General features: G+C 35.1%; 3 protein-coding genes across 4 annotated transcripts; 1 reads left to right on the top strand and 2 right to left on the bottom strand.

The window, feature by feature from the left end:
• Positions 1-151: 151 nt before the first annotated feature.
• On the bottom strand, positions 152-7,539 carry LOC147494205 (nudix hydrolase 8-like). Of its 2 annotated transcripts, XM_086566689.1 has the most exons (9): positions 6,733-7,539; positions 5,962-6,233; positions 5,681-5,746; positions 5,354-5,491; positions 4,654-4,731; positions 4,445-4,495; positions 4,322-4,356; positions 2,691-2,799; positions 152-594 (listed from the first exon to the last, which is right to left on the bottom strand). In XM_086566689.1, the coding sequence occupies exons 1-9, from the start codon at positions 6,878-6,880 to the stop codon at positions 391-393; spliced, it is 1,101 nt and encodes a 366-aa protein (XP_086422815.1). In that variant the 5' UTR covers positions 6,881-7,539; the 3' UTR covers positions 152-390. The 2 variants fall into 2 exon arrangements, with proteins under 2 accessions (XP_086422815.1, XP_086422816.1); XM_086566690.1 differs by lacking the exon at positions 2,691-2,799 and having other exon boundaries at positions 6,733-7,153.
• A 2,300-nt stretch (positions 7,540-9,839) lies between these two features.
• On the top strand, positions 9,840-11,379 carry LOC147494204 (uncharacterized). The gene is made up of 4 exons (XM_086568069.1): positions 9,840-10,062; positions 10,582-10,635; positions 10,714-10,904; positions 11,080-11,379. Exons 1-4 carry the CDS (start codon positions 9,840-9,842, stop codon positions 11,377-11,379), a joined length of 768 nt encoding a protein of 255 aa, XP_086424195.1.
• A 9,757-nt stretch (positions 11,380-21,136) lies between these two features.
• On the bottom strand, positions 21,137-22,518 carry LOC147494203 (uncharacterized). The gene is made up of 3 exons (XM_086568068.1): positions 22,193-22,518; positions 21,904-22,099; positions 21,137-21,688 (listed from the first exon to the last, which is right to left on the bottom strand). Exons 1-3 carry the CDS (start codon positions 22,516-22,518, stop codon positions 21,137-21,139), a joined length of 1,074 nt encoding a protein of 357 aa, XP_086424194.1.
• Positions 22,519-22,809: the final 291 nt, after the last annotated feature.

The raw sequence follows: 22,809 nt of genomic DNA, 5'->3' as shown, positions 1-22,809 counted from the left end.
GAATGGACATGTTCATGGACTTTGACACTTTGTGCAGTAAAATTTTAGGATATTGAGATGATTAAGTGGTGTCTCAATAGAAATGTATTGTGCAATTGTGCTCGATCATAGCAAATAAAAACAACTAAATGGACTTATAAGACACATGCAGTATAAACATTATCCACGTTATATAGAGTGTAATTTGTACAATTAATATAAAGAAAGTTCATAGGTACACGTTACGAATCAGGGGATCAGGGCTACCATCAGATCGAGTTCAGGTGTAGCTTATGTTATACAAGTCAATTACATGTTACAGACATAGAGATTGAATATGGAAAATACACAAAACTCAATCTAGAGAACTACGGATGGAATCATACAATGGATATGTAGAATTGGTTAGCTTCATCTTCCCAGGCAATTATCTGGAGCTTCAACAACATTATAGTACAAGGTAGATGATTTCCCATCAAATTTCGAGATGACTTTATGGGATTGCAATCCACAGTAACGCTTACCAAGGCGTGCAATGCACATATCTATTATCTTCTTGAACATTCTGTCTCCTCGGATTCGTGATTGCGCAAGATATTCGGTTAGGGGCATCCACTGTGACATAAGCAGGACATTACTATCAGAAGCGAACAGGATATAAACCTTTCAACAAAAAGAAGAAAGGAAGCTAGACAGCTAGCACATTTCAACATATAAATTTGTTCAGAACCTAGTCGCACAATGTTCACCCCTAGCAGTAACTTCTTTACATATATCTTACTTGGCAATAGAATCTGTGATATCTAGCGATACAAAGTCAAGGTTTGTGGTTAATTGTGCTAGTTAAGTGGTATTTGCTTAAATTTGTTTTCATTTTTTGAATGTTAAGCTAGGGTAGGCTTACTTGTGACGTTTGTATCTATTGTTTCAGATTCAAGTGAGATAATTAGAATCGCTAAACAAAGTTGAAATCTAGCTGAAATTTAAAACCCTAGGACAAACATGTATGACTAGAGTCACTAACATGTCTCACATATCCTTTTAAATCTACCAAATAAGTGCAAGTTTCAATAAAACAATCGCAACAAATGATTCAACAGCCTACCTTGCAATGACGATATGAACTGTAGAACCGCATTCAGTCGGTATTCAGACATTCTTAGAAACATGTTTTTAGTAAATGTGGGGAAAGAATCCATTTCTCAACATTATTCTTTGTATGACTGTTGAACTGATCTTGTGCTATGAATCAAAATTGTTTGTCTCGAGCTTTTCTGATTTGATTGCACAAGTCGTAAAAGCCTACCACTTCGACCTTGGAAACGAAGTACCCTATTGATGCTTATCTTCTCTTTCTTTTAAATGAATAAGATGCTTTAGGATAAAAGTTTATGAAAAGGTTCATTTGTTTAAAATTAGTTAGCAAGAAAATGAGCAATACACTTCATAGTTATTATAGAAGTTCTTGTATTAGTAACAAGGGACTGCACGATATATGAAAAACAGGTAAACAGGATTAACTATTTTAAGCTGCAACAATACTCTCAGAGAATCATGAAGTTCTGGAAAAAAAAAGTCTACTTGGATATATGGCAGTCTACTTGTGTTTGTGCTAGTGCTACTGAGAACCTAGAGCATTTATGGTGGAGTTGTATGGTTGCAAGAGACATGTGGAACTGGATTACAGCTAGATTTAAACTCAGGGCAGACTTCTCAGATTTCTCAGAAGCAATCAACAAAGGCAAGGGACTCAATTCTCTTCTCAGTAACTTATGGATGGCTGCGGTGCTTGGAGGTATGGTGGCTTTATGGAACAACAGAAATAAGATTTTTCATGAGGACTTGCCTAGTAAGATGAGTTCTTGTAAGAGTTTTGTTAGAAAGCAGATTATGGTTACTGTGTCTTTGTCTAAAGTTACCTGCAACCTGCAAGACAAAGACATGCTTCGAATTTGGTGCATTGAAATGAAAGCAAGAATAGCACCACGCATCTTGCCTTGTACTTGGAGCTTACCGGAAGAAAATGTGACCAAAGTCAACACTGACGGAGCAGCAAAAGGTAATCCAGGACAAGCGGGAGTTGGAGTTGTGGGAAGAGATTCAAATGGTGCTTTTAGTTTTGTCTACTGTCGAAATATTGGTACGTACTGCTACCAATAACTTCATAGCCAAATGCACTGCTATCATTGAAGACTTAGAAGTTTCACTCAATAAAGGAAGAAGCTCTATCTGGATTGAATCAGACTCCAAGGCAGCTGTCGCTGCCTTTAATTCTGGGAAAATTCCATGGAAATTGAAAGAAAAATGGCGGGACATAACAACCAAGCTGACCATACTCAGAATCACTAGCACATGGAGAGAAGCGAACTTCTCAGCAAACAAGGCAGTGAATTTCGGTGTGGAGCTACCAGTTAACAATAGCTTTTTGTGTGAAGGTAACCCCCCATGGATTTATAAATGGGAGGTCCCTGATCAGACTTACTATAGATTTGACTATGCTCGATCACAGAAGTTGGGGTCTTGAACTCTACACTCCTGTATACAATGTATACCTCTATTTACATCAATACAATTCAAACCTACTTAGCAAAAAAAAAGCAAAAACTCAATATTTGCTTAACTATATGATATTAATGACAGCCCAATTATTCTGTTGGTATAAAGTGGTCTGATAGCAGTAGGAAGTATGAAAGTATGTGTGAGTTAAATACCTTGGCAGCTTGAACTTCCAAATCATCAGCTATGATTTCTGTTGATAAAGGTCTTAACATGCATATGAACAACAAATCTGACTTTTCGAAAGCTACACGTAGGGCATGTCTGATATTAAATATTTACAGAAAATATATAAGATCAGTTTCGTAGACAGAATTAAAAATCTAATCATCAGAGCTATGGAAGTTAATCAATCATATAAGAAAAATAGACCCCACTAGATCAGTTTCACGCATCTAGTTAAACGGAAAATAGAAAGAAGCATAAGAAAAAGGAACTGAGTGAGTGGCAGAAATAGTTGAGTACTGAGATAACAATGTAACTGGGTTCCTGCATTCTTAAAGAATCTAGTACCATCGATGATGCCCTGCCCCATTGGCTCTAATGTGTCAAGCAAGACACTTGTATAGATTTATGGTATGGCTGTATGGGTCCATGTCATTGCTTTATATATAACCGAAAATTAGGGTATTCGATTCAAATTAGCCACATGGTGAAACTTGAAAATGAATGAGGAAATCCGATTGTTTGTGTCCTGACTTAGCAAGTAAGAGAAAATCATTTAGGATTTGACTATGTCAGCAAACAGGCAATGGTGTTGTCAGCCCCTAAGGTATACTCATAGCACCTGTTGCGTGCAGAGTAGTGTGTACAGGTTGAGCTGATTATAGCCTAATTTGAAAGAAACTCACAACTCACAAGCACATCTGACTTGGCATATATGTTGTGTAACTCTTATCCTGTCCTAAACTCCATTAAAGTGGCAGAGATCCATATGTTCCATACTTGCTTAACTTAATTTAGAATTTGACAACTAAATTCAAAAGAGCATGGACTTTATTTTTTAGGAATTTCAACAATTTGGTAAAATCGTTTATATCCAAAATATCCTGATTCGTTAGTAAGAATAACTTCACAATCTCAGACCCAGCTAGATGCGTTGAAGCTGTTAAGAGGTGCAACAATGTATATCAAGACGATGCTGGGTCGAACAGGAGGCAGGCACCCATCTAAGTCACTCTTCACAGCGCTCTCACTAGAGACAACAGTGCCACCTTAAGGGCAGGTTCCTTTGATATTATGTGCCAACTATCACCTCAATTGCCTGAGATACTAAAGACTGTGTAGCAAATGGATAGTGGGTCTAATAAAGGGCGGGATTACTCCCATCAACACCCCAGTGCAGGCACACAGCCAACAATGGCCCCAGGGATTGGCATCTTTGGCCTCCACAAATTTCGAAAGGGGTGAGTGGGTACCTTTGAACCTATATCTAAGAAGAAAATGATGGCATAAAGTCTGTTTAGCCTACTTAAAATGGTGTGTGCAACAGGTAAAGCATAACATCCCAAATACAAACTGCATATTTAGCAATAGGTACTAGCACTTGGTCTATGGCAACCAAAAAATTCGTTATGGATTTTAGCATCTAGCAACCTACTGTTATTAGATGATGGCACGCGTCTAAGCCAAGCTAGAGGTTCAAACACTGAAGGAGAGAAAACACTTTTATTTTACACTTATTTGCTGTTAGCAGGGTAATACTTTCATTCCAATCGTCTTAATAAAAGAATTTATCAACCTTATATATGGAATTAAAGAAAGGTACTTTAGGTGCAAAAGGTACCTAAAAGAAATAACCTCCACAAATTCTGTATCAATCTGAAACATCAAAGAATAATGTTGTTAGACTAAATGCAGGAAAGAGCAAGTAATTAAAGGAAAAGAATTTGGAGTATTAGCTTCTTACACCGGTTTCCTCTTTAACTTCTCTTACAACTCCTGTATAGATCTCCTCCGACTGGTCAATCACAAAGTATAGTTAAGTTGGAGCGAAAGAAAATAATGATCAAAATATGTTTAATACTTCATCTTATTTCTTTTGAGCTCCTGGCCTGGAGGTCCATTATGCAAACCTACATGGATCAACATTAAAAGTAAGGGCTTGTGCTAGTGTACCTCAAGAATGAAACCTGTAGGTAACTTCCAGAGACCAGCGCATGCAGGAGTGCAGTGCTTCTCTTGCACCACAAGCACCTGTAGAGGGTCATCAAGACAATTTATGCTGAATATGTTGTTTTTACCATGCTACAAAATATCAAGATATTGGTATTTATCGATATTCAATTTCTGGATATGTATCGTAGATATATATATATATTTTTTTTTGGAAATATTTGATATTGTTTCACATGCAAATATCGTAGATATTTTTTGATTTATCATAATACATTATTTATATTTATTTGAAATATAATAATAAATATTAAATAAAATTATTATATACAAAAAATATCGCCAAATATCTCCAAATATTACAAATATTATAAATATCGTCAAAATATTATTGATATTTGCAGTCGTATATATTTATGAACATATCGTGATATTTATATATCTTTATCTGAAATCTGAATAGATATTCTCAAATATCATGATATACCGGGATATTTTGTACTATGGTCCTTACTATACTATATGAAATGACTCTGAAAACATTGTACAATCTAAACTCGAAGTTCAAACAGCTAGAGATTTCCTTACTATGAAATTGCTAAGCTAAAAATAAAGTATGTGTGCTCTCATGTTGACACATATCCTAATTCAATTGGGATATGGATTAGACGTTTATGTGTCTATTTCAAAAATTTGAATATACCTCATTGTTGTCATTGATGACAAAACCCCCAACCCCAACTTGATGCGAAGCATTGGCAGGAAGCATAGAAGGTCCTTCAGAAATCCAAATTGTCAGCATAACGTACTCACGCTCCGCGTGGTGATAATGAAAACCTTGCTGTAATCAAATTAAAATTTCAGAAAGACTGTTACATTCATAAAATGAGAAAAACATGGTCAAATTACTTTCCATCCATAGTTATTGCGATACATTCTCTTTGTATGCTTCTTTCTATGGAGGCCAAATGCTTTATGTTATTGTTGTCTCACAGTTTAAGAGCTGAGAGTTGAGAACACAAAAGTTTACCTTCACAGCTATAGGAACGAGATCAGACCTTTCTGTTGGCAACTTAAGCCAGACTCCCTTCTTTCCCTAAAATAAAATCATAAATAGTTCAAGATTAGGGCGTTAGGGGAATCCATGGTTGCTCAGAAGCACAGCCACAATGCTCAGATTAGGCTATAATATGCCTATGGATCATTTCAGAAGACAAGTGAATGTATTCAAATAGTTAAAACTACTAAAAGAATAAGCAAAATTCTCAACTGCATCCTAATTTTATGAGCAATTAAGATACAAGATAGTACCTTTGATCTCCAATGTGAAAGAGAAGATTGAAGCATGGAAGCAAATGCACTTGAGTTAATCGGTAGTCTGTCTGGATCAACAATAACTCCCTCATAGTTGTCTTCAGCAGCATCCAGTACAGAGCACTGTCCCAAAGGTGAACTAGAAATCACACCATTTGTTTCAATAATCCAAGGTGAACTGTTTCTAACTGAAAATTTCTCTTGGCCACCCCAATCAATAGATTGTTTTGATTTTCTTGTAGTCGAATAAGAAACCTTAATTAATATGCCTGAATTAAATAACCAAGGGGGAAATAATTAGTTGAGTTTTAACTCAAGTTATTCAACATCAGTGCCGAAATGTTGCATAAGCTTTGTCATTTACACAAATGCAAAGCATAAAATTGATGCAAAACAAGTTACTATAAGTAACAAGCTAATACGGTATATGTACAAGTCATTCTGTAGAAATCAATTACAAGTACCTTCTACTCATTATATGCTTTGAGGCATAACTGGCTTTACTGTTTCTGTTCTGTTAATTACAATTGACTTCAGTTCAGCACATTGATACAAAATCAAGCAAAAAAATCATACACCCGCCCAAATGAAACCTTGAACTAGATTGAAACTTTTGTTATTAGAAGATCCAGTGCCTAAATCTAAACAACTTGACTGTCAACATAATACATAGAGCAACCACTTAAAATGCTTGAAGGAACACATACAATTATAACAATGCAACAATTTAACTTAATAGGTACTCAAAAAATGTAGTAAAACACATACCTCGACGAGTAGAACAGAATTGTCTTGCTCCTTTAACAAAAGTACCCCCATCACTCCATCTATTAGATGCATTAGAACATGTTCTTCCCAAACAAAGTATCTCTGATGATGCAGACATCAATTTCGAATCGAATAATTTACATTCCATCACACACAGCACTCTTTAAATATGATCCTTAATTGACAAGAGTAACACAACTTCAAAGATTATCTATATGGACAGCTACATACAACAAAAAACAATCCATATCTCTTCCAATATATATTAAAAAATTAGTCTACCATAACGTGTATCGGTCAAGAACAAGAAATAAACGTGGGATTCACCGTCCTTCGGAGTGAGCTAGATAGATTACATAAAAATCTTGTAGTGGTAATATTGACCAGACAAACACAAAACGTACAATTTCACTACAACCCCACTTTAGGACAACAGAATAAGACCATTTTAAACCACTAGTGGGGCTTGTGCATGAAAGTGATTTTATACCTATCTTTGCTTAACTAAACATCTATGGTGGTTCATTGTTAGAGTGAGAAAAACGAGGGAAAGTAACACTAGTAGAAAAGTTTGAGAGTAAGAAACAAAGAAAAGTGGATGTGTATTCAGGAGTGTGAGTGACGAGGTGGGACTCAAAGGAGGATTTTGGAGGGAATCACATAATTGAAGTTAAAAGACGTGGCTCTTTTTACGTGAAAACGAGTGGACAGCATAAAAAGCACGAGAAGCACAACACACCCACACAAAGAGAGTTGTCCGACTGATTATTGTTATATATCTGATCGATGATGATTATGATTTGGAACAAGTTGAATTTGTATATACTCTATACTTTTAAGCACACGTAGTTTAATTGAAAATATGTTTGATTAAAAGTTGTGTTTATGTATTAAAGTGTTTTTAGAGAAAAGCAAGTAGAAATGGTGAGTAGGCTTCCCTTAATCATCTTTCTCGTTTACATTTTTTAATTCTATTATTATTATTATGGAAATGAAACTTGTGGATGAGGTTTTGTGATTGTGATTTTTTTTTTTTGGTAAGAGTGGTGATATACTGATATCTGATATGTGGCTTTAGTTAATTGGGATATTTTCAAGGGAAATGAAAATCCGGTTGCACAAAAAAGTCAACGAGTGTCTTCTCTGCTAAAACCCAAAACACAACAAAGCTAAAGTTTAGCCCATATCATATTATCATCAAATAAATAAGATTTTGTACATGTCTAATTTTGCTCCGACTTCAATAGTTCAATGCAGCAGCTTGAATCCCATACACATCCCTTATTCTTTTTGAGAGGTGACCACATTTTTTGGAGTATCATTCCATAATGTATTGAACGGGGCGGTCGATCAATTATATTCACTAGAATTTTGGATATAGAAATTTGAACATGTGCGTCAACCAGGCGGAGCCAGGGGGAAGGGTACACCCTAGGTACTAGGACAGGGAATCGGGTCGGGTTTGAGTACCCGACCCGACCTGAATCTGAATAGTTTGGGTTCGGGTCGATTTTTGTATTCGTTTATTTATTCGGGTAGGGTTCGGGTTCGGGTCTGTCGGATTCGGATATATTTTTTGGGCTTTTTTTGAATTTTTAGTGTTATCCGATCTGGTTAGTCGGATATAATTGGGTTCGGGTCGGGTTCAAATATTAAATTTCGAATATAATCGAGTTCGGATTCGGGCTCGGATATTATAAAACTATTCGGATTCGGATTCGGATATAACCATATCCGACCCGATCCCTGCCCTACTAGGTACCCTCAATTTTACTAAAAAATAATGTAGTTATCAGTTTATCACTTTCTGATGTAGTTAGACGTACAAACGATATAAAAGGGTGCACATGATGATGTACTTGATGTACAAACCTGAAAACAGTACCAAAATGGCAAAAAAATGAAAGTAGAAAACCCAACAATCCATCACTCAAACAAAAAAGCCCACCCATATATAAACCCAAACAAAGAAACTCTCTCGTATTTATAAAAAAAACAGGAAAAAAAAAACCCTCATTTACTCTATTTCTCTTGTCTCCTCCATTCTCTATTACTCTATATTAAAATTTAAGTCTTCTACTCTTCTACCCCAACAAACACTTTTATACCTACCGGTTTTGTAGAGTAACTAGGCAATCTTTATATTATTTAATTTTTTGTCGTATTTTTTTTTTTTATCTTTTTGTATTGATTCATATACCAAATTATTTAGATTTTTATATGTTTGTAATTATTATTTTATTTTGTGAACATTATTGGTAGTTTATTTTAATTCGTGTAATTTCAATTAAATTGATTAGTGGTTTATTTTAATTGTTTAAATAGCTATGCTAAAGTATTTGATAAAAAAAAGTCACTGCCCGCTCAACTAACTAGTAACACAGATCATGTTGTTAGTGTTGAAGTAGGATCCTCTTCAAAGTGAAGCCGGCCACTAGAAAATTGAGGATGGTGGTGTTGAACAATCTACGTCAAAGCGGGTTCAACATGAAAATCGTGAAGAACTTGACTTATCTAGCATTCCGGGAGACCCTGGATTGAGGAACAAGATTTTAGATTATCATCCTAATGATCATGACTCAGTAAGAAGAGCATATTTGCTTCGGAGTCCTTGCCAGCCTAATCATACTTTTCCTCCAAAGACAATAGGAAAGAGGACCATTGCTTTCAGAAGAGTGGTATGGAGAGTTTAGTTGGTTGGAATATAGTATTCAACAAAGATGACGTGTTTTGTCACTATTATTATCTCCTTAAACCTGATCAGGGGGCACAAGGAGGCGGACATATATTTTTTTTTTCTCACAAGGGGTTTACTAATTGGGAAAGGAAATCCAAATTAAAAGAGTATTTTGGAGGACCAAATAGTGCTCATAATATTGTTTACAAGGCAGCACGGGCAATGCTAAATTAAGAGCAACATATCGAAATATTTCTTGAGAGACAATCTGACCAAATTCGAAGGGATTATCAAATACATCTAACTACGATAATTGAATGTATTAGGTTTTTTTTAAGACAAGGTTTAGCTTTCCGTGACCATGATAAATCAGAGGAGTCGATTACTAAAGGCAATTTTCTTGAACTTAAACGATTTTTGAAAGATTATAATGAATGAAGTCATTAAGAACGTTCTTGATAATGCTTCTAAAAATCTGAAATTGACCTCGCCTGTTATACAAAAAGAGATTGTGAATGTAGCTACTGTGGAAACTACAAATGCTATTTTAAAGGATTATGGAAATTCATTGTTTGCTATTTTAGTTGATGAAGCACGTGATATATCAATTAAAGAGCACATAGCAGTTGTTTTGCGTTATGTCGACAAGAAAAGTTGCGTGATTGAGAATTTTTTTGGAGTTATGCATGTTAAAGAAACTAGCTAGTGCAGTAACACTTAAAAATGCAATTGATGAGTTGTTCTCTAAGCATGAGTTAAGCATATATATCTAGACTGCGTAGACAAGGGTATGATGGGGCCAGCAATATGCAAGGTGATTCGAATGGCCAAAAACACTTATAATGAAAGAGAATGAGTCTGCATTTTATGTTCATTATTTCGCTCATCAGCTTCAGTTAACCCTTGTATTAGTTGCAAAGAACCATACATGAGTCAATTGCTAACATTTTTAGTATTCTCTCTAATGTGGTAAATATTGTTGGAGCATCATGTAAGCGACGTGATATGTTATGCGAAACAATGAAGGCTAGAGTTGTTGCAGCCTTACAAAGCGGAGAAATTTCAAGTGGCAAATGGTTGAATCAAGAGACTAGTTTTAAATGATCTAGTGACACTCAATGGGGCTAACACTATTATACATTTCTTGGCATGATAAAACACTTATGATTCAGTACTTGATGTGCTTGATAATGTAGCGGAAGATGGTTCAAGCTCGGAACAAAAAGGTGAGGCTTACGGATTATTAAGTTCAGTACAGTCTTTTGAATTTATCTTAAATTTGCATTTGATGAAAATGATACTAGAAATTAGCAATGATTTGTCCAAGGTTTTGCAGCGAGAAGACCAAGACATTGTCAATACCATGACTATTGTTAAAATAACAAAGGTACGCTTACAGACGATGGGAGATGATGGGTGGGATAGTCTCCTGATTGAAGTTTCTTCACTATGTGCCAAACATGATGTGGTTGTTCCAAATATGGAAGAGATTAAGGTATGTGGCTCGAGGGAGACCTCGACGAAGAGGGGAAGGAAGCACCAATTTACATTACCATCGTGTTGGATTATTCTATCAATGTATTGATTTACAACTTCAAGAGTTAAATGATCGGTTTAATGAAGCAAACACATAATTACTTCTTTGCATGACATGTCTTTATCTTTGTGAGTTGTTTGCTGCTTTCGATAAGCAAAAGTTGATCCATTTTGCTCGACTTTATCCTGATGATTTTTCAGAGATAGATCAGATGGAATTAGCGGATCAGCTTGAGAATTATATTATTGATGTGCGTTCTGATACTAAGTTTGGTAAAGTAAATGGAATTAGCTGCCTAGCCAAAAAAATGGTTGAGACGAAGAAAGACATTGTGTACCCACTTGTGTATTTGTTGAATAAGTTGGCGCTGATTTTACCTGTTGCTACTGCTACCGTGGAGAGGGCATTTTCTGCTATGAATATCATAAATTAAAAAATTGTCTGTGCAATCGGATGGCAGATGAATGGTTGAATGATTGTTTAATAACATACATTGAAAAAAAAGTTTTTGATAGCATTGATACCAAGTTGATCTTGCAACGCTTCCATAAGATGAAGAATGATGACAAAAAAGAAGGTCGTCGAGGACAATTATGAAGAAATACTTGTTTAGATTGAATTATTTTTTCTTTTCTTATTTTTTATATTACATTTATTGTAATCCTTTTATATGATTTTTTTTATGTTTGAAATATACTTATTTTGTGATCGGGTTTGAATTTTTAGTTAAAAAAAATTAGTGTATTTTTTTTTTATGCTTAGTTTCTAGGTGGCTCACCCTCACTTAAATTCCTGGCTCCACCACTAGCGTCAACAATCCACGATGTGGGCATGTGGCCATGCAAATCTAGATAATAACAAAACAACATCGAATTTGTCATTTTTGTTAAATACATCTTTTGAACTTTTGGTTGATGGTATGTTGGTTTGGGTTGGGTATATATTGGGCCCGAAAGTGTATGTGAAAGAATCCTAGGCTTGATATATGAATGCACATGACCCATAGAGTAAATGATCATTAATAGGTGGGATTGGGATATTGAGTGAGTGAGTGTGGGTTTCTACTTTCGAGTGTTGTCAAAACTCAAAAGCTTGTCTTATGAAGAATCAACAAATCATTTGCATATTGTAGTTTGTTGTAGATGGATTTTTTTCCACTCAACTTGTTGAAGATAGTGGTTCATTGTTAGAGTGAGAAAAATGAGGGAAAGTAACAGTAGTAGAAAAGTTTGATAGTAACAAACAAAGAAAAGTGGATGTGTATGTATGTGAGTGTGTGATGAGGTGCTAGGATTTTGGAGGGAATCACATAATCAGGGCCGGCTCTACCTTATAGCAAAACAATTGCAGCCGCTTAGGGTCCCGTAACCCAAGGCCCCCCAATATATTCTAGCCCACGTACAGTCCATTATTATTTTATTGCGAAAAAATCCCACTATTGTTTTTCATTTATTTTAATCCATTAGATAAATGTTTTTATATTGGAAAATTAGAATTAGACAATCGCATTAAACCCCTTCGTTTCCCTCGTGTTTTCGCCTTCTCCAACAAATAAATAGGCACGCCTCCATAACTAATTAAACTCTTCATTATCCTATGACAAATTATCAAATGTGAGGCACTAAAGCCAGGAATTCAATCTTATCTCTATCATTCTTTTGCCTTCTTTGGTTTTTCTATATTGTTTAATTTGGTATAGAATTCTTCTTCTTCTTCTTCTTCTTCTTCTTATTCTTCTTCTTCTTCTCTTCTCTCTCTCTCTCTCTCTCTCTCTCTCTCTCTCTCTCTCATGTAATTCTTTGTTAAATAAATCTATTGAAATTTCAAGTTTGTGATCTTGTTGTTTGTCCATGATCTGCTGCGGTAGTGTTTTAGGTGTAGGACATGTTTTATTCTTCTAGTCTTCATTCCTCATGTATTTATGGTGTCTTATCTTGGATTTCTCTGTCTGTGAGGATCTCCTCACAACACTCTTATGTTTCTACTTCACTTTGTATTTATGTTCTTTTTATTAATAAAATTAAATTATCAAGAATTTTTTTTTTGTGAAGAGACTATTCAAGAAAGAAAAAAGAAAATGTTAGGATCAATTTTTTACAATAATTGTTATTTTCTAATTTTTTTGTTAAATAAACTAAGAGTTTACATTCATATGAAATAGCGTAAACAAATCTATAAGATGTAACAATTTTATTGGAACTTTGCTTAGGGCACCCGATTGCCTTGAGCTGCCCATGCACAAAATTGAAGTTAAAAGATGTGACTCTTTTTACATGAAAACGAGTGGACAACATAAAAAGCACGAGAAGAACAACACACCCACATAAAGAGAGTTGCTGGACTGATTATTATAATTTGGAACAAGTTGAACTTATGTATATACTTTTGGGCACACGTAGTTTAATTGAAAATATGATGTGATTAAAAGTGGTGTTTATGTATTAATCTGTTTTTAGAGAAAATCAAGTAGAAATGGTGAGTAGGTTTACATTAATCATCTTTCTAGTTTACATTTTTTTTTAACTCTCTATTATTAGGGAAAGGAAACTTGTGGACGAGGTTTTGTGATTGTAATTTTCTTGGCAAAGAGTGGTGATAATATGTGGCAATGAGATCCATATGGTTGCATGAAAAGTCAATAAGGTCTTCTTTGCTAAAACCCAAAACACAACTACTATTAGGTAGATTGTGCATACAACAAAACAAGAGTTTAGGCCATATCATAAACAGATTAAAAAATTTGGATAATTCTGGACCGTTCATTTTCACCATTTTTTATACTATATATTTGGCAAGTTTAGAAATTTGTTACTTTATTTTTAAATGTTTTGTGACAATGTTTAGAATAGTTAGGAGATCATATCTACAAAAAAATTAGCCTAATCTAAAACTTATAAATGCTTTAACAATTTTGAGTTTGTTTACGTGCTTTTGTAAGATATGTTTCATAGAACCCGATCTTCCCATCAAATTATCATCAAATCAATGAGATTTTGTATATGCCTAATTTTGCTCTGACTCAATAGTTCAAGGCCTGGTGGGTTCAAAGGTTTTGATGCAATGACAATATTTCTTGATGTTGTGTGGAAGAAGCTGAGGGAAGAATATGAACATCTTATTCTAACATTATGTACTAACTTAATTTAGCAAGACCATTACGACAATTAGTATGCAAACTAATCTCCTTTTTCAATGTAGCAAGTCCCTCAATCATTGTGAGAGGTGACCAACAACTTCGAAATGTCCTTCCATAAGGTATTGAAGGTATGGCGGGGTGGCCAATCAATTATATTCACTAGAATTTTGGCTATAAGTATTTGAACATGTGCATTGACTATCTATGTGGGCATGTGGCCATGCAAATTTGGATAACAAACAACTTAGAAATCCCCTATCACTAGCTAGTCCAACAGTGCATTTCTAATCTCCCTATTTCCACTTTTTTAGTAACACCTCCCTACATATTTGTAAGCACTGATGTTAGCACTTTGATGGTTTTAAATGTATGAAACAATAACAACCATTTACGTACCAATTTTCAAGATTTCCTTACTCAGATTTTTTTTGTTTGTATGGTTAGAGTAAGAGTTTCGTTCCAACCTAAATACTAGGCTGCTGTTACAACTAGAATATTTTCAAGGGAACTAGTGAGAAGGAGTTTTGTTTTCAACTTTTATTTTTTACTTCCTACGATAACTTAACATGCAAGACAAGGTAAAAAAAATGAACTTTAGCTGTTTAAACAAGAAAACTAGAGAGAGAGAAAAGAAGAGGATTAATCCTACTCATGCAAATTCTAGCTACAAGTCTTTTAGAAACATATCACTACTATCTCAAATCCCTAGTAAGATGTACTCATCTTTGAGTCCATCTTACTAGCATAAGGAGTTGAACTAATATTTCATCTCTGAAATATCCTTTCAACTCCTGATTTCATTCTACGTCAACCAGTCAAATTTAAGGGTCTTAACTTGGCCGGACTCTACCATTTTGGGGTAGGATGTCAAATGATTCCTAAGTTCCTAGGTAGTTATTCTGGACTCCAAAAATATGTAGCCTGATCCTCACATGAGCATCATTAACCCTCCCCTTGGGAGGGTTTTAACTCATGTTCATGGGATTGAAATGATTGTGCAAATTGAAACTATGCTAAGTTAAGAAAACAATAGAAGAAGAGAAATTAAAGGCATGATTTTACTTGAAGAACAAAATATTTTATTGAGAGGAAAAAGAGCTATTCCATTAACACTATTACAAGAAAACTTAAAGCCTTTTTTCTAAAAATGAAAACACATGCATGAATGAGAATCAATACTCCATCTCCTAATTCAATACATATGAGAGCATTATCTCATTCATCCCACGTGAAACCACCTCCCACATTTACTCCTATATTATCTTCTAATCCAAACAAATTGACACCTTGCACAATTTGACACTATTAGCACCTAAATCTAGTAAACTTAATTAATGTCATGCAAGGTGTCAATTTGTGCCAATAATTTGCGTATTTTGTCTTGACTTGCTTGATGACTCATCCAATCATGTGGGCCTGCAGAGTGGGTCCATGTGCTGCATATAGTGGTAGGCCGGACTTCTGGCATTTTTACAACTTCCCACATTTGCGTAGAGTTCGTCGCACTGATCGTCTGAGCAGCTCACTCGCCAAAATCAGAGTCCCGGTTCAAGAGATATGAGCTTTTGAAGTTTGATGCTCCTGTGCACGTAATCCCTTTCTAACTTGGAATCGTCCTGTGGGAGTTTATGGGCTTTAGGTGGATTTTGTTGAGCTTTGCATGAGCTAAATCAGAAAAGTTTACGTAGGCCCATTATTTCGTACTTAAATACTAGTTTTATTCTCATTTTTACGTTGGTTGCGCAAACCTGCAAAAACACGAAAATACGATTATTTCATGATTATTAAGTACATAATTAACTAAAATGTTATGTCTCTACGGAGTTTATAATACAGTTTTGGGTGCTTATCAAGCACCTCATTTTTATTTAATTATTTAGTAATAGCTCCCTATACATTTGTAAGCACCTCTTTTTATTTAATTATTTAGTAATACCTCCCCACGCTATTGGAAACTACCTCCTTCCTATTTTACCTCATAGGATTAGGATTTTTCAAGTCTCATGATTTTTCCAAGAAATTTTGCAAGTACTATAGTACCATTTTTTTTTGCAAAACCTTACAAGAATCAGTGCGGGTCGCCATACAAGTTGGAATAAACAACACTGTACTTGTCATTCTGGTTAAATACATCTTTTGGACTATTAGATGATGTATGTATGTTTGGGCTGGGCATATATTGGGCTCAAAAGTGTATGTGAAAGACTCATGGGCCCAATACATGAATGCCCACTACCCACAGGGTAATTGATTACTAGGTGGGATTGGGATACTGAGTAGGGGTGATAATTCGGCCGTCAGGCCCTCAACCCGGCCCTAAAAAATGCTTGCAAAAGCCTTCAAAAGTGAGCCCTCATAGATTTGAGGGGCGGACCGGCCCGACCCTCATGCCTATTAGGGGCGGGCTAGGGCTTAGGTTCTGGAACATGATCCCGACCCTCATTAAGCCCTCACTTGGCCCTCATGATTTTTGTTGTTGTTTTACATTGCATATATGTTTTCTAATTTAATTATCTAGATTATATCAACTTTTTTCACTACAATTAGTATTTAATAAGGAGTAGATTAGAACATAACATATACATTTTTTTATAATTAAATGAAAAAGAGATATATACGTTATATAAAGACAAAGTTAACATGCAATTCTAACGTAGTAACAAGTTCAATATTGAAAGTGTAAGGCTCTCATCTCTTCCACCATCTCTATATCTCATTTTCTAAATATATAAAAATAAGTTTTATATCCTTAGTTGAAATTGATATACATAATCAAAAGTATAATAAAAAAAATTAAAACTACTAAAAAAATTAAGTAAATTAGTAGTGTATAATTTTATTGGGCCCGGCCCGACCCTCATAACACACATTAGGGGCGGGCTGACTCGACCCTTAGTCATGAGGGCTTTTATGGTTTGAGGGTCGGGCTAGCCCGACCCGGCCCTTTTAACACCCCTAATCTTGAGTGAGTGAGTGAGTGAGCTGAGTGTGGGTTTCTACTTTCGAGTGTTGTCAAAATTCAAAACTCAAAAACTTGACTTGTGAAGAATCAACAAATTTGTCATTTGTGGTTTGTTTTTGATGGATTTTTTTCCTCTGAACTTGTCGATCGACAATTATTGTGGTGTATTGATATCATCGTCAGTCAGAGCTACTCGTACTCAAACGTCTCCGTAATAAAATCATTTTTTAAAGGGTTTTGGTGATAATTTTTAATTTTTAATTTAGATTTAGCTTTACTTCTACTAATTCATTGTTGTTGGTTTAATTTGGGGTTATTTCTAGTTGGAGTTATAAAATGAAAGTTCATGATATACAAAAAATTGGTCCCAATTCCCATTTGCGAGTGAAAATCACTCACAAAACCAGTGTTTTTTTAAATCACTCTCAAGAACAATTTTCGGGTGTAAATAACCCGGAAAACCAAATTTTCAGTGAAAATAACTCGTAAGGACAAATAACCCAGATTTGAAATAAATATTTTTCGATTTTACCCTTTCAGTCGTTTTGCTATGAACAATAAGTGTTCATATCTTATATTGATGTATGAACATTGATTTTTCATACCCAAATAGATTAACGTACCTCATGCAATATGTTGAGGTATGAACAATGATTGTTCATAACTCATGTTGAGATATAAATAATGATTTTTCATACTCCAATATGTGTTCTTACTGATCATACATTATGTAAGGTATGAACAATCACTTGTTCATACCCCAAATATGTATGAACAATGATTGTTCGTAGCTCATGTTAGTATGAACAGTGATTGTTCATACCCCAAATAAGTATGAACAATCATTCATACTCCAATAGGTGTTATTACTGATCATACATTACGTTGAGGTGTGAACAGTGATTGTTCATAACCCAAATAGATATGAACAGTGATTGTTCATATGAACAATGAGTGTTCATAGCTCATGTTGAGGTATGAACAGTGATTGTTCACACCCCAAATAAGTATGAACAATGATTGTTCATACTCCAATAAGTGTTCTTATTGATCATACATTATGTTGATGTATGAACAATGAATGTTTATAGCTCATGTTAAGGTATGAACAATGACCTCAAATAGGTATGAACAATGATTGTTTATACTCTAATAGATGTTCTTACTGATCATACATTATATTATTGAGATATGAACATTGATTTTTCATATGAACAATGAGTGTTCATAGCTCATGTTGAGGTACGAATAGTGATTGTTCATACCCCAATCATACTTCCAATCAGTGTTCATACTGTTCATACATCATATAACGTATGATCAGTAAGAACAATGAGTGTTCATAGCTCATGTTGAATTGAGATATGAACAATGATTGTTCATACCCCAAATAGATATGAACAATGATTCTTCACACTCTAGTAGGTGTTCTTACTGATCATACATTATATTGAGGTATGAACATTGATTGTTCATACCCCAAATAGGTATGAACAATGAGTCTTCATAGCTCATATTGACGTATGAACAGTGATTGTTCATACCCCAAATAGATATGAACAATGATTGTTCATACTCCAATAAGTGTTCTTACTGATCATACATTATGTTGAGGTATGAATAGTATGAACAATGATTGTTCATACTCCAATATGTATTATTACTGATCATATATACATTATATTGAGGTATGAACATTGATTGTGGCTTTCCTGCAGAAAATTTCAGAATCAAACTCATATTAAGTGAAACCTCTAATCTTGATACATCATTGGGTGCAAAAATCACAGCAGGACATTCATCATTCTTATCAACTTTACCATCAATGGTGAACTCATCAACCTTATTCCTAGTGACCAAAATAGCCGCATAACTCTTAAAAATTGGATTTGGATTAATAGCCTGCCTTGTCGACGATCCTCCTGCCGCTGGAGTAGCCATGAAGGTTAGAACAGAGAAATAAAAGTAGACAAGAGAACCCTATCGAGAGTTATCGAGACAAACCCTGTCGAGGAATACTTTTAAATAAAAGAGCTAATTGTTAATGTTAGTCGTGTTAATGTTGATGACATTTGGGGTTATTTCTACTAGCTAATTGTTACGGGTTTGTTTGTTTGAGGTTATTTATAGTAAAGTAAAACTAGTTGGAGTTATAAAATGAAAGTGCATGATATGTGATGTGCAAGTATATGTGTGCACATTTCTTTGTTCGGCAGTTTGGGTTTCCTGTACGTAACTGATGCATAATGCTTACTGTTTTCTTATTGGTTTTGTTAAGTTTGGGTTTTCATGGGTTTGTTGAAGTACAATTCTTGTGTTAAATTGTCTCAGGCAGTGGCGGACCCAACATTTCAACTATCTCTGGGGTAAATAACGATAACCAGAGTCTCAAACAAAAAATAATAATAGACACATTCCAAAGAAACAAATGAAACACCAGAATTCACAAGTAGCCAAATATATATACTAATTCATCAAAATATCTAATTAAGTTTGACTACAAATCTATTTAAAAAGCAAAACTACTTAAACGGTATTTTGCAGGTCTTGTGGGCGTCAAAATCATCTATTACCAAATCCATATCAATATTGTAAAGACTAGATTTCATAATTAGTCTTACAACGTAGGATAATGGGATTGAGTTGTGGATTTGACTGAGCTCGCGATAGACGTGAGCTGCCTACGTATCCAGTTCTCTGGTGAACTGGAATCAAGTATGACGTAGTTCCTATTGATTGGTCCTTTGAATAGGAAAATGGATTGATCGTGGAGAAGAAGCAATGCCCTTCTAGAGTGGAGAAGGTCCTTTCTAGATGATGTCTCCTCCTGATTTTATAGCCCCTCCACTTAATGTGGTCTTGAATGAGCTTTAATGCGGATGCAATAAAGTGCATGGTTGTTGTTACATAATTGTTGTAACGTCTGCCTTTCCATCTTTGAGCGTTACAGGGCCTGGTTGTGGTCTTGATATAAGTGACCTGGTTGCGGTCATGATATGAGCGTCCTGGCAGGTCTTGGTATGAGCGACCTGGCAGGTCTTGATATAGTGACGAGTTGTGATGGACACGTGTATAATATACGTGGGTTGTGTATATTAGTCCCTCACAAATATCATTAGCAAACTCTTTCAATGTAGATGACCATTGAATCTGCAAGAAACTCATTCTCCATCTTGTTTCGAAGTTATGTTTTGATAAGTTTCATGGCTGAGAATGCCCTTTCTGTAGTTGCTGTAGATATGGGAAAAGTAAGTACAAGACGAACCAATCTATCAATCAAGTGGTAAGACTTCGACTTTCCAGTCTCAACTAATATTCTACACATGCAGCTTAGACATCGTGGACATATTATGGAAAACCGAATTACGACAAACATCAATCTCATAGTGCTGCAGCTGAGTTCTCAATATAAGTAACTCTTGATCACTGAAATCTTGAAAGTAAAATCTCTCATCAAGACTGCAAATATCATCAATCCTAAGTGATCTGAAAGCATCTTTAGGGGTCAAAACAAAGCTAAAAGTAAAAAGTTCTATTGTTTCCTCGGTCAATCTACTTTTCAACTCCATTAACTGAAAATCTATGACACTGTTATATATATCAACGCGATACCGATGCTCAAACGTTATGCAATCATGTTGCTGACAAGAACAACCCGTGCCCATCGTATAACGTGCATCCATATTAGGCATATCAATGTTATTCTTTTTGCAAAACAAGTCAACTTCACAAAAAAAAAATGCTCCAACCATCGTCTCTCAGGTTTTGAAGGAGTACTTTTGTGGTAGAGACTAGATGTATAGCGTTAATAATGTCTTGAGATTGGTCTTGCAGAGCTTTGCAAAGTATGTCAATGATTCCCATAGTCTTATGTAGCAAATGTAACATGAAAACAAACACAAACGATCTAAGTGCAATAAGAGCACCTTTAGCTTCCCCCCGATTAGAATTAGTTGATCCGTTTTTTGTGTTGTTCTCAAGAACACGAGAAAGTGCACTAAATGAAACTATCAAACTCTTTACAGATCGAAAATGGGAGCTCCAACGAGTAGACCCAGCTCTCTACAATGTCGTAATCTGATTCTCCCCCCTTCATGTCTCCAGTTCACCATAATCAATCAATTTTTGAATTTCTTCGACTTGAACAACTAGTAACTCAGGTTGGCGCTTAGGAGAAGCCTTAAAATAATTGACAATTGTGCCCAACTTCGAAAAAAACAACCAAATATCTGATACATCTTTAGCAGCTACAACCAATGCTAATTGTAAACGATGAGTGAAACAATGCACGTAATATGCACTAGAGCACTCCCTAAGAAATAAAGCTTGCAATCTATTCCAAGCACCCCGCATGTTGCTAGCACCATCATACCCTTGACCCCTCATATCAACAACAAAGAGATTGTTCTGAACAAGAATATCACATATTTCATTCTTGAGGGTTTGTGAACAAGTGTCATCAACGCAAACAACATCTAAAAACCGTTCACGTACAAAACCACCATAGTCGACAAATCTTAATACAAGAGCCATTTGTTCTTTATTTGAAACATCTTGTGATTCATCAACAAGAATACAAAGCATAGCATCTCCAACTTCCTCGCGAATCTTACCCCTCACATGATCACTAATAATATTCAAAAGCTATTTTTGAATATTCAAAGAAGTATATGTGGCTTTTTCGGAAGCATTATCTAAAACACGATCAATATCAGGGTCCAATTCAGCTAAGAACTCAATAAATTCTAGAAATTACTTGACTTGATTGATTCATCATGTCCTCTAAGTGCACAACCTTGTAATACAAGCCATCGGAGAGTCCGTAAAATAGTTTTTAACATAAACCTATTCTTCACTACCTCCTGTTTGTATTGGGCATTTAAAAGATTACCAATGATGTGCCAAGATGAATTCACTAGATCCTCACAAGCAGCTACAGTAGACATATGAGCGGAACAAGGGCCTCTAACATGTTGCAAAAATACACATTTAACTCCACAGTGAATTCTCTTCCAACTTTGAAATCCATTAACAACAAAATTAGAACGTCTAGAACTGAAGACAAAGCAAGAAAAACAAAAAACATTATCTTTTTCTTCAGAATATTCTACCTAATGAAAATTGTCAAACCAATGACTATTAAAATACCGGTTTTGTTTTCCATCAATGGTGGCTAGATATTCGTCGAGTCTAGAATGAAGTGGCCCCAATGTGACATAAGCTCGTCGGATTTCATCACGCTGATTAATAGGATATTTACTTATTTGACGGCGTAACCCCGGGTCACGTACCAAAGAACTAGTAACACCGGTTTGACTAGATTCAATCCCTTGAGAGTTAGGACAAACTTGTTCAATAGGTTCAATCCCTTGAGAGTTGGGACGAACTTGTTCAATAGGTTCAACTCTTTGGAACTTTAAACGGCCTTGATCATCGTTTTCAATAGTACTAGCAACATTGGATGTGTCGGCCATTTCTTTTGGTTTTAAAAAAGAATCTATCTTTCGCACTCCCTTCGACATTTAACGTCTAAAAAATAAAATAAAAAATCACACATTTATCTATAACTGTTTGATGAGTGGCCTAAATGAGAACTACATGGTTTCAATACACTTGCATAAAAAGATCATACTGATAAATTGTAAAACAATAGTTTTACCTACTCTTAACTAGTTATGCTATGAATAAGTAAAACTAAAGCTATATTACGCTATATGATTAAATATTCTACTCTCGATTATCGTGAAATATGTGGAGTAGAGAAT

Source organism: Coptis chinensis, chromosome 6 (assembly GCF_015680905.1).
Source record: "Coptis chinensis isolate HL-2020 chromosome 6, ASM1568090v1, whole genome shotgun sequence".
In the NCBI taxonomy this organism is placed as follows: domain Eukaryota; kingdom Viridiplantae; phylum Streptophyta; class Magnoliopsida; order Ranunculales; family Ranunculaceae; genus Coptis; species Coptis chinensis.
The sequence above is the reverse complement of the archived record's forward strand: the minus strand, read 5'-3'. Positions and strand labels throughout refer to the sequence as shown.